Source organism: Strigops habroptila, chromosome 13 (genome assembly GCF_004027225.2).
Source record: "Strigops habroptila isolate Jane chromosome 13, bStrHab1.2.pri, whole genome shotgun sequence".
Taxonomy (NCBI): Eukaryota; Metazoa; Chordata; class Aves; order Psittaciformes; family Psittacidae; genus Strigops; species Strigops habroptila.
In genome coordinates, this window is record NC_044289.2 from 13,374,843 (window position 1) to 13,388,815 (window position 13,973).

Genomic DNA, 13,973 nt, shown 5'->3' on the forward strand with positions numbered 1-13,973 from the left:
AATCTCATTTGGGCTTGTTGCAGTAACAGCTCAGGGGACCCAAAAACTGCTTTATGTCTAAACTAAAGTGGTTGAGGTCTTCTCTGTGTGCCCAGTTAATGTATCAGTCTCTTTGAGACAAACATTAGTGTGTATCACCATGAATTTTAAAGGAGTTTTGCCCCAGTAAGGGCTGAATTTGACCATGCAGCACACAGAAGATAGGACCTGTAAAAGGTGCCTGGACACCTCATTTCCTAGCTGTCCCTTCCCAGAGATTGATCCTTCTTCAGGGTAACTCTTTTACCAGTATCATCATACACATCCCAGTTCTGCTTTTTGGGTTGCCTTTTTTGTGTTGAAACCTGCACCAGGGACACGAATGATGGAGGGTGTGAGCATTGCTCTGCTCTGGGTATGGTCCAGCCCACACACCAATGTGCTCTCCCTGCAGAATCTCAGCAGGTTCCCCTGCTATGAAAATCAGAGGCAATAAACATGTATCAACTGTTTTTATTTAAAATACTCCTGAAATCAGTTCTGCCAAAGGCAGTAAATAACATGGAGCCACTGGGAATCTTTTATTGCTCATCCAAACTAGCAATACTTCATTCTGCAATATGTTGAGTGGAGGAAGGGATTTACTTCTGTGCCTGTAACTAATGATAAAGTCAATACTGTCATCAACAAAGCTGATGTATGTCCCTTTTTCTATCATCCCTTTCTCCCTCACTTCCTTGTTTTTCAAGCACAGCATCCTTTAAAAAGCCCTGTACACCCTGGGATTTTACCTGTCTAACCCACCTTAGGAACTCCTGACTTTTAGGGAGAGCTTGTCTACAGTGAGTCCACAGGGACCATCATTTACAGACATTTTAAGTGCTTGATGCAGTGGGAGCCTGCTCTAACAGGTATTTAGGGCTGTGTGTTGGGACCTCAATGGGAAAAAGGTTGATGCTGTCTCTCAGCACCTGCCTCTTGCAAAGCTTTCTCTCTCTTCTGTTTCTGGTGCCCTTAAGAAAAATCCCACCTGGTGAAATCAGATGGGAGCAGGATTAATATGAAAAATTCCTAGTAGTTCCCAACTGCGCCTGGAAAAAGCAAAGATGAAAAGCACTTGGGTCAATATAACAGGGAGTGAGGCAACCTGTTGGCCTCGCATCTTGGGCACTGTGGGACCCTCAGCTCAAAGTCCAGGCAGTTTTAATAGATGAGGTCTTTGGGTGACATTTTCCTGCAAGATTTTAAGTAAATGCCTTTTGGTAACATTTGAGATCAGGCGTCTCTTGGTTTCCATGATTCTTTTCCTTTTTAAGCCACAGACACACACATACAAAATACATTAAAACGAGCCAAGCTTAGCTAAAAGGTCGGCTAGTTCAGAAACAAACAGCAGGGATTTAGGTTGGAAGCTTTGGTGCACAAGAAGAGAGTGATGAATCTCCAGCTCCGCTTTTACTTGAAGGGGAATATGGATTAAAACCTTCCAGGGAGCAGAAGTAAGGCAAGAAGAGATCCTTTTGTCATTCATTTCATTATCCCACATGAGGAAAGAGCCTTCACACATCCTCAGGCCACACACCAGCAATGGGGGGGTAAAGAGGTGCTGGATAGATGTGCTGCGTGGTGAGGCAGAACTGGGATTGATGTTGTCCTTTGACAGGATAAACCTTTACCTATTCCCAGGCCAGGGTTTGCAGGGAGTGGACCAGCAGTAGGTGTCCAGCTCTGTAAATGTGATGTGAGGACAGAAGGTAGAACCTGCCCGAGTAAAAAGCTTTCTAAAAAGAGAGGAGAGGTTGGCCGCTTTCCTTATGGAGAGAGACAAGACTTCCTTTTACTTTCTCCTTTACAAGAAGTGACCCACACTTCTGCATGGGGCTGTATCCTTCTGTGAGGCTGCATCCCAGAAGATGAGCTCTTTGCTCAAACCTGTTCTATAAAAAACAGAACAGAGCAGATCTATCTGCCTGTGACAGTGAGGATGCTTCACGTGTGGCTGAGACAGACTTGCCAAGGAATTACTGGAATTTATTAATTAGCTCATAGAAACATGCTGCTGAGGGCTTTACAGATGGGAGCACCCAGCCCTTTTGCTGAGTGGTGGTACCCTTCCAGTGCACTTTTAGGAAAGAAGAGGTTTGGTTGGTACAAATTGCACCAGCCTGTGAAGTGTTGATTGTAAATCAACAGCCACATTATTTCCAGGTACGTGGTATTTCAGTGTGTAATTAGAATTATACTATATCTCTTGATATTCCTTGCCAGTACTTGGCATAGAGGGAAAGTGGAGGAGGCAGCACGTGGAGCACTCAGGAAGAGCTGCTGGGACAGAGCAGAGGGATGCAAAACTCTCCTTGTTTAGCAGTGTGTTTGTGCATTGCCTGTGTGCAGAAGCATGAGGCAACAGAATCCAAAACAGAGCATGTGTAGAGATAGCTATTGATATGAATGTGCACATCCACACTGTAAAATCAGACCAGCAGATGGGTATCTTGCTTGTGGGGATAGCAGTTGCTTTCTACAAGGCCAAAATTAAGTTACAGGACCAGAAAGGGACAATAACTCTTCATTATAAACAAAAATCCCACAGGAAATAACTTGCTGCCTCTGTAGGAGAAGTGCTTTAGTCCAGGAGCATGGGCTTGTGCTTGGAACATGGAGCCACAAGCTCCCCCCAGTTTGGATGTTAGGAATGGGGACACTGGGCAATGCCTCCCAGCTGAGTATCTCATTCAGACATCAGTATGACCCACCACTTCTTTCATCTTCTACTTTCCTTCTTCAGGACAAATATTCTCGATCCATCCCCAGAACCTATCCAAGGACCAGGAACAATGGGTGAGACCAGCTGACAACACCAACCCTGATAAACTTCTCTCAGCTAATAGAAATTTCATAACAGCTTTTTAAATGAAAGGAACATTGGTGTTAAGGGATTATTAGTCATTCTTTAAACCAGTGTGGGATGAGTACCGGAAAACATTTATCTCTGAACTTGTAGGAAAAATATGACAAAATATATCAGATTTTGGATAGTTTTCCATGATGATCCTACTGGATGGATTTAAGAGGAGGGAAGTTTGGAGGAATACTGACTTGGTGGAAAGTTCACTATTTGCACACAGACATGATTTGATTGACTGCAGGATTAGACATCTTGCATCAAATAGACCTCAGTCAGTCAGCAGGACCTCGGTGAACAGAGAGCCTACTGCCTGCTGGGGACCAGGTACTTAACATCTGCTGACGAATGGGACAAATTATGGCTGTCTTTGGATAAATGAGTGATTTCCTGAATGCTATTTTCCTACACCTCCTCTGTGCATTTGTAAAGATTTTATCAGGAAGACAAATGAGCGGAGGAACAGCTCGTTGGAGCTGCACAGGGCACTAGCTCTGTGTCCCAGGCCTGAAAGGGCAACCCCACCACAGAGTGCTCGTCCTTGGGGGGGTCCTTTCCTGGAGAGGATCCCCTTGTCACGTTGAGCATCCCCATGGCACCTCTGCAGCCCCTGCAACTGGTCCTCAGAGATGACTCCTCATCCCCAAATCTGAGGGTATAGGAATAAGGGAAAAGCCACCGATGGGGACCAAAGCAAGGCAGCTCACTGCTGTCACTGCTGTGCCATGGCACTGAGGGTGCCCTGGGTAGATCAGGACAGAAGTAGTTATTTTTAGCTGTTTTTTCCCCTCCTTTAAATGCATTTCTGCTAGCAGCAGCTGCAGGTGAGTGGGTATTTAGGGACTAGGAGGACATATGGATGTCCAAGAGTGATGGAGCATCCCTGGTGCTTCTCCTCTTCCTGGGGAAGGGAGTATCTGTGCTTGGACCCCCCACCAGCCCCGTTACCAGCCCTCAGCCATGCCTCTGAGTCTATTCGTGCGGGTGATGGACACCCCGATCTCCACTTTAGGGTCCGAGCTGGGGCTGCAAAACCCACCTCGGCTGCGAGGAGGGGTCCGAGCCGAGAGACCCCCGGGGCCGGGGGATGCCAGTGCCCGCGGGGTGTGCGCGGTCGGCGGCGGTGCTGCGGCTCCCGGTACGGCTGTGCGAAGCAAGCGGGGGGCGGTGTGATTGGGTGTGAGTGTGTGTGTGTTTTTAGGGGTGGTGGTGGTGGTGGGAGTGTTTGTGTGTGGATGCGTGCAGGGAGGCTCCTGCGCTTCCAGGGCACATCTGTGCGCCGGGAACTGCAGAGAGGACTGAGCCGGAGCTGCTCCGGGCGGGGAAGGGGAGGGGGCTGATGGTGGTGGTGCGGGGTGTGTGTCTCGCACACGCACACGCGCGGCAGCCCGGGACCGCAGGCGCCTCCTCCCCGCCGCATTAAAACGAGCCAAGTTTCCACGCCGCGGGCAGCGGTACCTCGGAGCGCGGCGCCGGGTCGGGTCCGGTGCTGCAGCCCCGCTGGGACCGGCCCGGCCCCGGGATGCACCTGAACGCCACGGCCCCTCCGGCCGTGACCGGCGGCCCCCTCCACCTGCACCCCATCGGCTATGCCAATGCCTCCAACCGCTCCGACCTGCTCCCCAAAGTGCCCGACGAGGAGGACCTGGACGTTAACACCGACATCTACTCCAAAGTGATGGTGACCGTCATCTATTTGGCTCTTTTCCTGGTGGGCACCGTGGGTAACTCTATCACGGCGTACACGCTGGTGCGCAAGAAGTCGCTGCAGAACCTGCAGAGCACCGTGCACTACCACCTGGCCAGCCTCGCCTTCTCCGACCTCCTCATCTTCCTTCTCTGCATGCCCATCGAGCTCTACAACTTCATCTGGGTCCATCACCCCTGGGCTTTTGGGGGGGCCGTCTGCAAGGGCTACTACTTCCTCCGGGACGCCTGCACCTACGCCACGGCCCTCAACATCGCCAGCCTCAGCGTGGAGCGCTACATGGCCATCTGCCACCCCTTCAAAGCCAAGAGCATCATGTCCCGCAGCCGCACTAAGAAGTTCATCAGCTGCATCTGGATCGCCTCCTTCCTCCTCGCTATCCCCATGATCTTCACCATGGGAGAGATCTATGGCAAGGACCAGAATCCCGACTCCATCATCTGCACCACCATCGTGGACGCCTCCACGCTGAAGACGGTCATCCAGGTGAGGGTCCGGGGTCCCCCTCTAGCAGCGAGGCCGGGCAGTCGCCTTCCTCCCGGGCTCGAATGGCCAAACTTTACGGGGACGGGCGGGCCAGGAGGGGGAGGCCTGGAAAGGGTGGACCGGCTCGGGAATAAGGTGTCCCGGGCAGCCCCGACGGGACGGACGAGCGCAGGGCACGGACAGGAAGGATTTGGGGCGGGGGGTGTGGGGATTTCGGCTGCGTCTGCTCCTACACTCCCTCCGGCCTCACAGCTTTAGGCTGAGACCCTGCACCGGGGTCAATCCTGCCCCGCGGTTAATCCGGCCTCGGGCTGATGCAGCCCCCCCGGAGCCCGGTGAAGCCGGGCCCCACTGCCGTGCGGCTGCTATCTCGAAGCGAGGATACTCGGGTCCTCCCCAAACGTGGCAGCTCATAGCCAGAAAAATCCATAAATCCCCACCCTTTCTCTGCATCTTCTTCATCTCCTTTCCTTCTGCTGGGAAGGGGCCAGCAAGATCGAGGGCAATAAAACCATCTTCCCCCTTCTCCCAGTTTCTTGGGTTGAGCCCATTTCCTCTGAGTAGCAACAGATCCGAATTTCAGAAAGTTTTGGGAACAAGGTGTAGCATAGGCATCCGAAAAGGAATTACATCTCCAAAGCCAGAGGCTGGTATTTTTGCTGGGTTTAGGGAAATCCAGAGCTGGCTTAACTAGCAGAGCCCCCCCTGACTTCAGCAAGGCTTTGCTGGTCTCCATGCACTACTCCATCTAACACACTTATGCATGGAAAGGGTTTCAGCATCAACACTTGCTGCGCTTCAGTGCTCTGAGGGGTTGAGGCATTTGTTTATTGGAGCATTAGGCTTGAAAAATGCAAGAGACATGGAAGGAGAGAGACAGAAAGAGCAAAACACCAACCTCCACAGTCACTTTGCTGCCAGGCTGGCATGTGATAGCTTCTCAATCTTTTATCTTGAACATGAATTTCAGCTGGGTTTAATCAGTGGCCAGTTAGAATTTAAAGCTGCAGGTGCACTAAAGCCTTTAAGATGTTCCCAGAGTTTATGAGGCGGTCTTTAAGGTCTCTTCCAACCCTAAGTATTCTATGATTCTATCATTAAAGGGGGGGAACTTAAATGGAAACTAATCAGAACCTTTTCTCCCACTAAAAAGCAGTTGAGAGCACACAGGTTTAGATTTAAGCCCAGAGCCTATGGATGTGTTTAGAAATGCCTCTCCAAGTTTCTCCCCGTACTGCTCCCATAAACCAAAATCCAGCCCCCACAGAAGCCCTGGATTCCCTCTGTGTCTTGTCTTGATACCAAACTTTCATTTTGAGATGATGGGGGCTTTATTTCTGCTGTAGGTGCTTTGTAGATGTTGTCAGTGGCAGCCCAGTTGTACTTAACCCAAATTCTGAGGAGACATGAGCTATCTGATTTGAGAACAATGTGGCTGAAATGCATTATTTCCAATCATCTTCCTCTCAGATTAAACTGATGTTCATTGCTACTATGGTAGGGCTAAAACCAAAGGATTATTTCTTAGCCATGTCTTTGGAGATTACAGTTTAAGAAATTCTTAACATATTTTATAGTCTGGCTATTATTCAGGCTATATACCTTATCCTGTTAGCCACATAGGCAGACGTGAATACACAGTATGTGAAGTTCACCTGTGGGTTTTTCCTCATATATTTTGTTTTTTGATTATTATTTCCCTGGTGAATGAATTCAAAAGTAAAAAGAAAGAGGCAGCTGTTGGGGAAGAAAAAAAGCCAAACCCTCGCCTACAGTTCCTTCTCAGGGGATCTGGCTACAGAAGTAGATTTGCTAAGATAGGAAGGTTGTTTAATGGCTTCACTCCGTTCCTCTGCGTGCAGGGAAGCAGCACACAATGTGATGCAGGGCCCTGGGCTGGGGAAGGCTCCACGGTGAATAAGCAAAGCAGCTGCAAGATAGGTTTGAAGTGTGTTAATGGAAAGCACTGTGCAGGGTGCGAGCGGGCGTTCTCACGTCGGAAGCTGTGCAGGGGCTTAGAGAAGGGCAAATAATGGAAGAGCTGTGAAGGAAAGGTCAGCGGCAGCATGGAAGGGACATGCAGAGGGCTCACCGGTTGGGAATCTGGAGCCCTGGTCTCTCACAGTGGATTCAAGATGGTTTAGAGCAGGTCTTTGCATCTCTTCGTGTTCATTTTCTGCCTTTAGATTAAGCAGAGCAATAATGCACTTGCTCGAGCTGGCAAATCACTTGTAATAAATCACTCAACATATTTCACTCCTCTTCCTGTTTGGCAAACTGTCTAAAGCAAATTCGGATTTTTTTTTTTTTTTTTTTTTTTTTTTGGAAGCCATTAGTTCTCTAAGAGGTTTTATTTGTTGACTGATTGAAAGCCAGCCCCAGAACAGAGCAATTGTAACCATTTATAGCCTCAGAGCCCAGTGTGAGCTATGGTTCTGCTGGGATCATCGCAGGAAAATGCTCCTCCCTGGACTGGAACAAGCTTTCTGGGATGAATATTTGAGAGTATTCATTTAACATCTCTGATTTTGAAACATTTAATCTGTATTTGCTTTGAATATTTAAGTTCTAATGAGCATTCCTGAGTGAAACTAGACTGTGTGTGAACAACCAGATTTCCCTATAATAAGAAAAAAAGTAACTGTTCAAACAACACTTGACATATGTGATTCTTGCCCATATTACTTAACTTGCACCACTTAACCTCCACAACACCTCTAAGAAGTAATTACTGATATTGAAGCAATTACAGGTTGCTCAGAGAGGCACATTGTGATAAGCAATAGGTGGGATGTTCTGTATGGTGTCACTGTGCGTCACTGAGGTTCGTACATCCGGGCATGACACATCTCGCTTCATGCCATCAAGCCCTGTGTGACCTCTGATACTTAATTCTTTAAAGCAGTATCATTTCCCAGCTTTATCACTATCCTTGAAACTGCTTAAAGCAGCCTGTGAGTCTGGTTTATTATATATTCTTAATCGCCAACTCGCCTGTTACTTCTGTCAGTCGGGGATGTCTGGTTTGAATATTGGCATCCGCGTGGGATCTGGTAGCAGGAATAAGTCCATTATAGCCACATTATTTAGGTCTAGTTAACACTTTGACTGGCAGGCATCCTCTAGAACACTCTGCAGCCAATTTTAGTTTGGCGGTTTTTTTTCCACGCAAATTAAACACCTCTTCAAGCCATCCCCATACAAGTAAATTTATGTTTTCATGCCACTTCAGCTGGAGGAGGTTTTAAAGCTGTTCATTGTGACAGCAAGAGATAAGAGAGCTCCAAGGCAGCATGAGATGTTTCCCATGTTCACTTGCAGGCCAGTACCTGTGGGTTTGGCTACTTCCCAGCCTTGCTGTTGGCTCTAGGGCCAGGTCCCCTGACCCTGCAGCCTGCCAAGTGTTCCATCCCACCACGTGCAGCATCACACACTCTCAGCCCTGTTTTCCGAAAGCTCTGCATTTTAATGGCCAGATGGCTCTGCAAGTCAATTTTCCTTTGTTGCTTCTTTCTTACCTTCATACCCCCTTTTCTGGAGAGGTCCTTAGTGGACCTGGGGAAAGAGGGGAAGTCGAAAGAAATATCTGGTACACCATCAGTACCATCACAGAATCGGGCAACATCTTGACCTAAAATCCCAGGATTTTAACTGAGCCTGGATTAGGCACACAGGTGAGGGGAGCCTGGGTGTGGGCAACTCTTAGGCACCCCATAATTGAAAGGAGAGAGAGGAATGTCTTTTCCCACCGGCATGGCACAGTCAGCACTTGGATGGCTCTGCTGCAAGATGTCCCCTAAGTTATGGCAACTGCTTGAGTAGGTAGCGCCTGACACATGCTAATGTTTTATTTGCATGGACATCTGGTGTGAACCCATTTATTAAAACACATGGCAGCAGGCCCTGAGCCTCTATAAACTGTCACAGCTCCATCAGCTCCAAGTTGCTCATTTGACAGGGCAACTTCTTGGGAAGTGCATTGGGAAATTCTCTAGATCTCAAACAGGTTTGGGTGGGCAGCTCTTCTGCTGTGGTTCTACTCTGCATCAGCCAACCCATGTGTGGCTGCAGCCCCCCATCCCTCTGCATGTTTAATATGTTTTATGAAGTCTGCTCATAGTTCAGGTGATTTGTAGAGTAAATAACTCTGCACATGAAACAACTGCTTGCCCAAGGAGGTCCCCTTCTTTGTTTCTTCCTATGTTTCTTCTTGTGGTGCCTTTGAAGGAATATCCAAAGAGCCCCAGGACTGAAGGGGAAGGAAGGACCAGGCATTGGAGCTGGTGCAGCTTGGCCTCTCGGCATCCATTAACCAAGTTTTCTATGCACTCTTCCAAGGACATATATTCAATTCCCATTTGTCTGAGAGGCCCACAAAGTTATTAATTCCATGCACGATGTTGCAAACACTCCCTTACACTTCCCTGTGGTGAGGAGCACCTTGGCAGGGCTGTGTAATGAGCTTTCTGCCACAATGCACATGGTCGGTGCTGAGGTTGGCAGGCCTCTGCCCACTGGCAGATCTGTGGTGCTGTGTAAATAAACATGACAAGCACCCCTCTGTATCACATGAAAACAGCAACCCATAAAACCAAATGGCTGCATTCTCTCCAGGTTTGTTGGCAACTCATATCCAGGATTATTCAATGGCTTTAGTTCAGGAATCCTGTGTTTATACTGATGTTGACTAGAGGAATTGGTTTCTTTTCCTTAGGTCACAGCCAAATTCCTACTATGGCTTTTAATAATGGTACTGTTTTAAATCAGTCACTACAGCTCCATGTAGTGACAATCCCACCCATGGCCTTGGCTGATAAAGCTATTTTGGCTACACACACAGGATCTCTGGAGAGAGACCCCCACCCCAGTGGGGAAGCCCATCTGTGGTGGTGTGAGCATCCCTAAAAAGCTGCCTTTTTTCCATCGACTATGCATGGAACGCAAGGCGTTAATTCAGCCTATGCATGTCAGCCCAGCCTACCTAATCCCAGCCCGTTTACACTGTGGTCCGTCTTGCAGCTACATCTAAATTAAATAAGCTCTTGTGTTCATTGCTTTACATAACCACTTGGCCTGCTGTGGTTTGCCAGTTCTTACATAATTTCTTCTCTTTTTTTTTTCCCCCCAATTGATTTTAATTTACTTGATTCCTTTTCCCTCCCCCTTTCCGAGATGTCAGCCAGAGGGATAATAAAAGAACAAGAAAATGTGGCCGATCAAGTCAGCTCTTAGGTTTTCCTCTTAACAGCAGTTTGCAAAGGCAGAAGAGACCAAGGTAATCTAGTGGCTCCTCTTCTGAGAGTGAAAAACAGCCCACAAAACCTGCAGCTGCCTTTAATCTTCTTCCAGATCATTTAAAAGAGCTATTTAATTGTCTTCTCCCTACTTCCCCCCTCCTTTCCCTTACAGGCTTTTGCTATCATCTCTGTGCAGCATCTGCTTGAGACTCACAGATGGCACTTTTGCTTCCTGATGTTTAGAAATGCTTCTGTGTCCTGCCTAAGGCACACGCAATGGGCAGCATCCCACCATGAGACACGTGGGTGCCTGGGCAGGGGACCGAGTGAGCTTGAGGCTTCCACAGTGTCACCGTCACGTTTTCCCTACTCTGAAGTTATCCCTTGCTGAGGGGCACGGGGCAGTGGGTGAGCAAAGGGATTTGGAGAGGCTGGGGAGTGTGGTGGGGTCCAGGGTGGAAAGTCGTGGCCATCTAGCCCTAAAGCAGGTAACATTAGATGCCAAAACCTTCAGCCCCAGTGCTGACATCCCTCCTTCCCCTTTCATTAAGCGGATGAGGCTGGGTTATGACATTTCCAATCTGGCTGGCTGCTCTCCGGTATAAGCCACTTGTGCTGTGTGAAGCTGGAGATGCTTCCAATGCCCATCCTGGCCGTATCTCCATACCCCATGTCCCTCTCACAGGGGTCAGCACCTTCAGTCTGGCATGGCAGAGAAAAGCAGATTGTAAATTCTGGGCTTTCCCAGCCTTTTCCCTACTTCTGGGGACACACAAGCACCCTGCGGTCACTTGTCTGGTGTGACCATCTGGGAGCATCCAGTCTCAGCTGCTGGCCCCCATCACTCTCTGTACAGACTGATCTGAGCACAGACCTGACCAAGCTGGTCTCCTGGCTTCATGAAGAGCTGCCTTTCTCTGAATGGTAGATTTTGCTGCTTTTATTATGAAATTTGAATGGATGTTTTTAAATTCCCTTACAAAACACAACAAAGTGTCCTCGCTAGTCCCAGACCTCTTTGAAATGCAAGCGAGGAGCATTTTGCATCATAATTAATGCTGGTCTGGCACCATGATAACTGGGGTTCAGCAGCTTTCCTCCAGCGGAGGGAGCATGGAGCTCCTCAAGCATGGCTGGGCATCGCCTCTGCCTCTCTTCTCAGGGGGCAAATGGCATCAAAAGCAGGGATTGCTCTTCAGCAGTGAATTAAGGGTGAATCCTGCAAGGCTGGATGAGCTTTGGAGGATGAGGGACAGAATAACCACACTTGCATGAGCCCTGCTGAATAGCTCCCTTCTGTAATTTCATGTGAGGGTGTGATCTCATGGAAAGGATTGGAGTTTCTTCCCTTAAACCAAAGTCTCAGGGGAGAGGGCCAGCTAACTCATCATGCTCCAGTAACATCAGCCCCCACATTTTGCCTCCCATGGATGACATTTCTTCCATCCAATTTCAAATTTATATCCCACACCTTAAAGCTGATGATAAATCAGTTGAGCTGATGAGTTATTCAGAAAACAAGTGCTTGGGGCTGGTTTAGAAAAGGTGGTGGTGATGGAGTACTGGATGGCAGAAAATCTCTGAGCTGCTGGTTCATTCCCAGTATTTTCCTGCATTCAAATGATGAATTGTTAAGTTTTCCATGGATAGGAGGAAAATAGCAGTGAGACGATTTTATATGCTGATACCCAAGTGCCTTCTTGGTCCACCTGTCTATGGAGGTCCCTCCTCCTCCTGCCTCCCTGGAGTACCAGAACCCCATCATCACCCCTTTCCTGCCAGGACAGAGGATGTTGTGGGACAGGGCTGTTCCTTACCAGGGAGCGCTGCTCTTGTTCTCATCCTTTGGAGAAGATATGTCTGGTGGGCAGGAGGAGCTGGTCATCCGCAGGAGGTTCGAGCATGTGAGATTTGCTTTTGGTCTCCTGTGGCTTTTCCATGTCAATAATTCTCAGTGCAGAGAGGGCACTGCTGGGCACAGCTTCACGGCAGCTCTTTTTCTCCCAAGGAAGAAAAGATAATAGAATGAACAAGGCCTTTTTAACAGAACTTCTTTTTTTTTTTTAAGAGAAAGTTCACTGAGGTTTCTTTGAAGCTTTTAAGTTCTCAGGGACTAGAAACAATTGTCAGTTGAAGACAGAGATCAAAGAGGTGAGATTTTCCTAGTGGAAACAGGAAAAAAAAACAAAGGGAAAAAGTAAACTTTCACAAGGTCTTCAGGATGTGAAAGGAGGGAAAAGGGCATCTCTTTTATTCAAATTGCTCATGAAAAAGCTGGGAGTACCTCTAAACTATAAAGCCACACACAGAGCAAAAAGCATATTTAGTGTCAGTAAATTAGAGGTTTTGGAGTGACAGCCAAGCTGGAGGACGTGCCCTGGGTTTGGTGCCCATGGTTGCTGGCTCCATTGGAGCAGCCCCTTGCTGTCCTCATGGGCAGCCTCCATGATTTACTCCCAGCCCATGTTGTACATCTCCCCACATGCTGAACCCTCTGCAGTAAATCTCTCCTTATGAAATCTTCCAGGTGTCTCTTTGCCAAGTGGATTCCTAAATATACAGAAAAGGAATATACAGCTTAGACAGGACTGGGTATATAGCCTGATTTCAGTGTTTGCCTTCTCTTTGAAAATACCTTCTGGTACTTTCCTGCCAAATATTACTCTCTCTACATAATAAAGAATAAATTTAGGGCCACTGCTGTTGCAGCCAACTTGCGCTCTCGAAGTGAATGGTTTACCTTGCTTCAAGAGATTTGTTCCTCCTCCAGAGGAAATGAAAGAGATTAGCAAACACTCCCTTAGCACGTGGTAAATCTCTGATAGACACTGGCTTACAGAGCCATTGCATGGACCTCTATTTTCTGAGCAGGCAGCGGGACTTCAGGAGAAACTTCAGTGTGTTTGCTTAGATTTCTGCCATGCAATGGGAGTGCTGGTTGCCTTCTCTTCCTGGGCATCTCAGCCCTGCTGATGGATCCTCTCCTGCCCTTGCAGGCGCATCCTGATGGATGCTCACTCACTGCCTTGGCTCTTCACCTCCAGGCTTTTTGGGGTGTCTAGCAGCAGGAGGAGCAATCTCATCCCTTAACTGACTCATTTTCTTCCTCCTTTAACCCTGAAGAAAGGGGTCTACCAACTTACCAGCTTCACCCAGACCTGAGGAGCAAAGACCTGCTCTGTATCAGCTATGAACTCTTTGATGCAGGATGGCATTTAGCTCAGCAAACCTCTTTTTTGGATCAAGACTCCAAGGAGCTAATTAATACAGTCACTGCAATGCCACATCCTATTAATTGTAACATAACCAAGAACAATGCAGGTCTGCAGTGCTGAACCAAATAAATGTGGTCTCAGTACTTGCTAGGACTGTTCTATCATCTTGTTCTCTCAGTGAAGTTGTTTAACAAGTCAATAACTATTCAAGTATGTTCAATACAAAATTAACCTGCTTTTCCCTCATATTCTACGGGGTTTTTTTCAAAACCATCTTATAAATATGCAACTCACAGCCACTGGGAAAGTTTAGCTACTTGCTTGCATCACTATTGATTCCTCCTGCAACGACCTTACATTTTATCCTCATAGGCACAATTTATACATTTTAATATACTCATTTCAGTCAAAAGAGAAACTCACAGGATTGACTTTCTCTCCCC

The 13,973-nt window shown here is 47.9% G+C and overlaps 1 protein-coding gene across 1 annotated transcript in view; it reads left to right on the forward strand.

Moving 5' to 3' along the window:
* The first annotated feature begins 4,137 nt into the window (after nt 1-4,137).
* The window catches only part of NTSR1 (neurotensin receptor 1), a 57,061-nt gene continuing 47,225 nt past the window's right edge, over nt 4,138-13,973 (forward strand). The window contains exon 1 of the mRNA XM_030502700.1: nt 4,138-5,078. Within this exon, the coding sequence (XP_030358560.1) occupies nt 4,407-5,078 (672 nt within the window). The 5' untranslated portion in view covers nt 4,138-4,406. The remainder of the gene's footprint in view (nt 5,079-13,973) is intronic.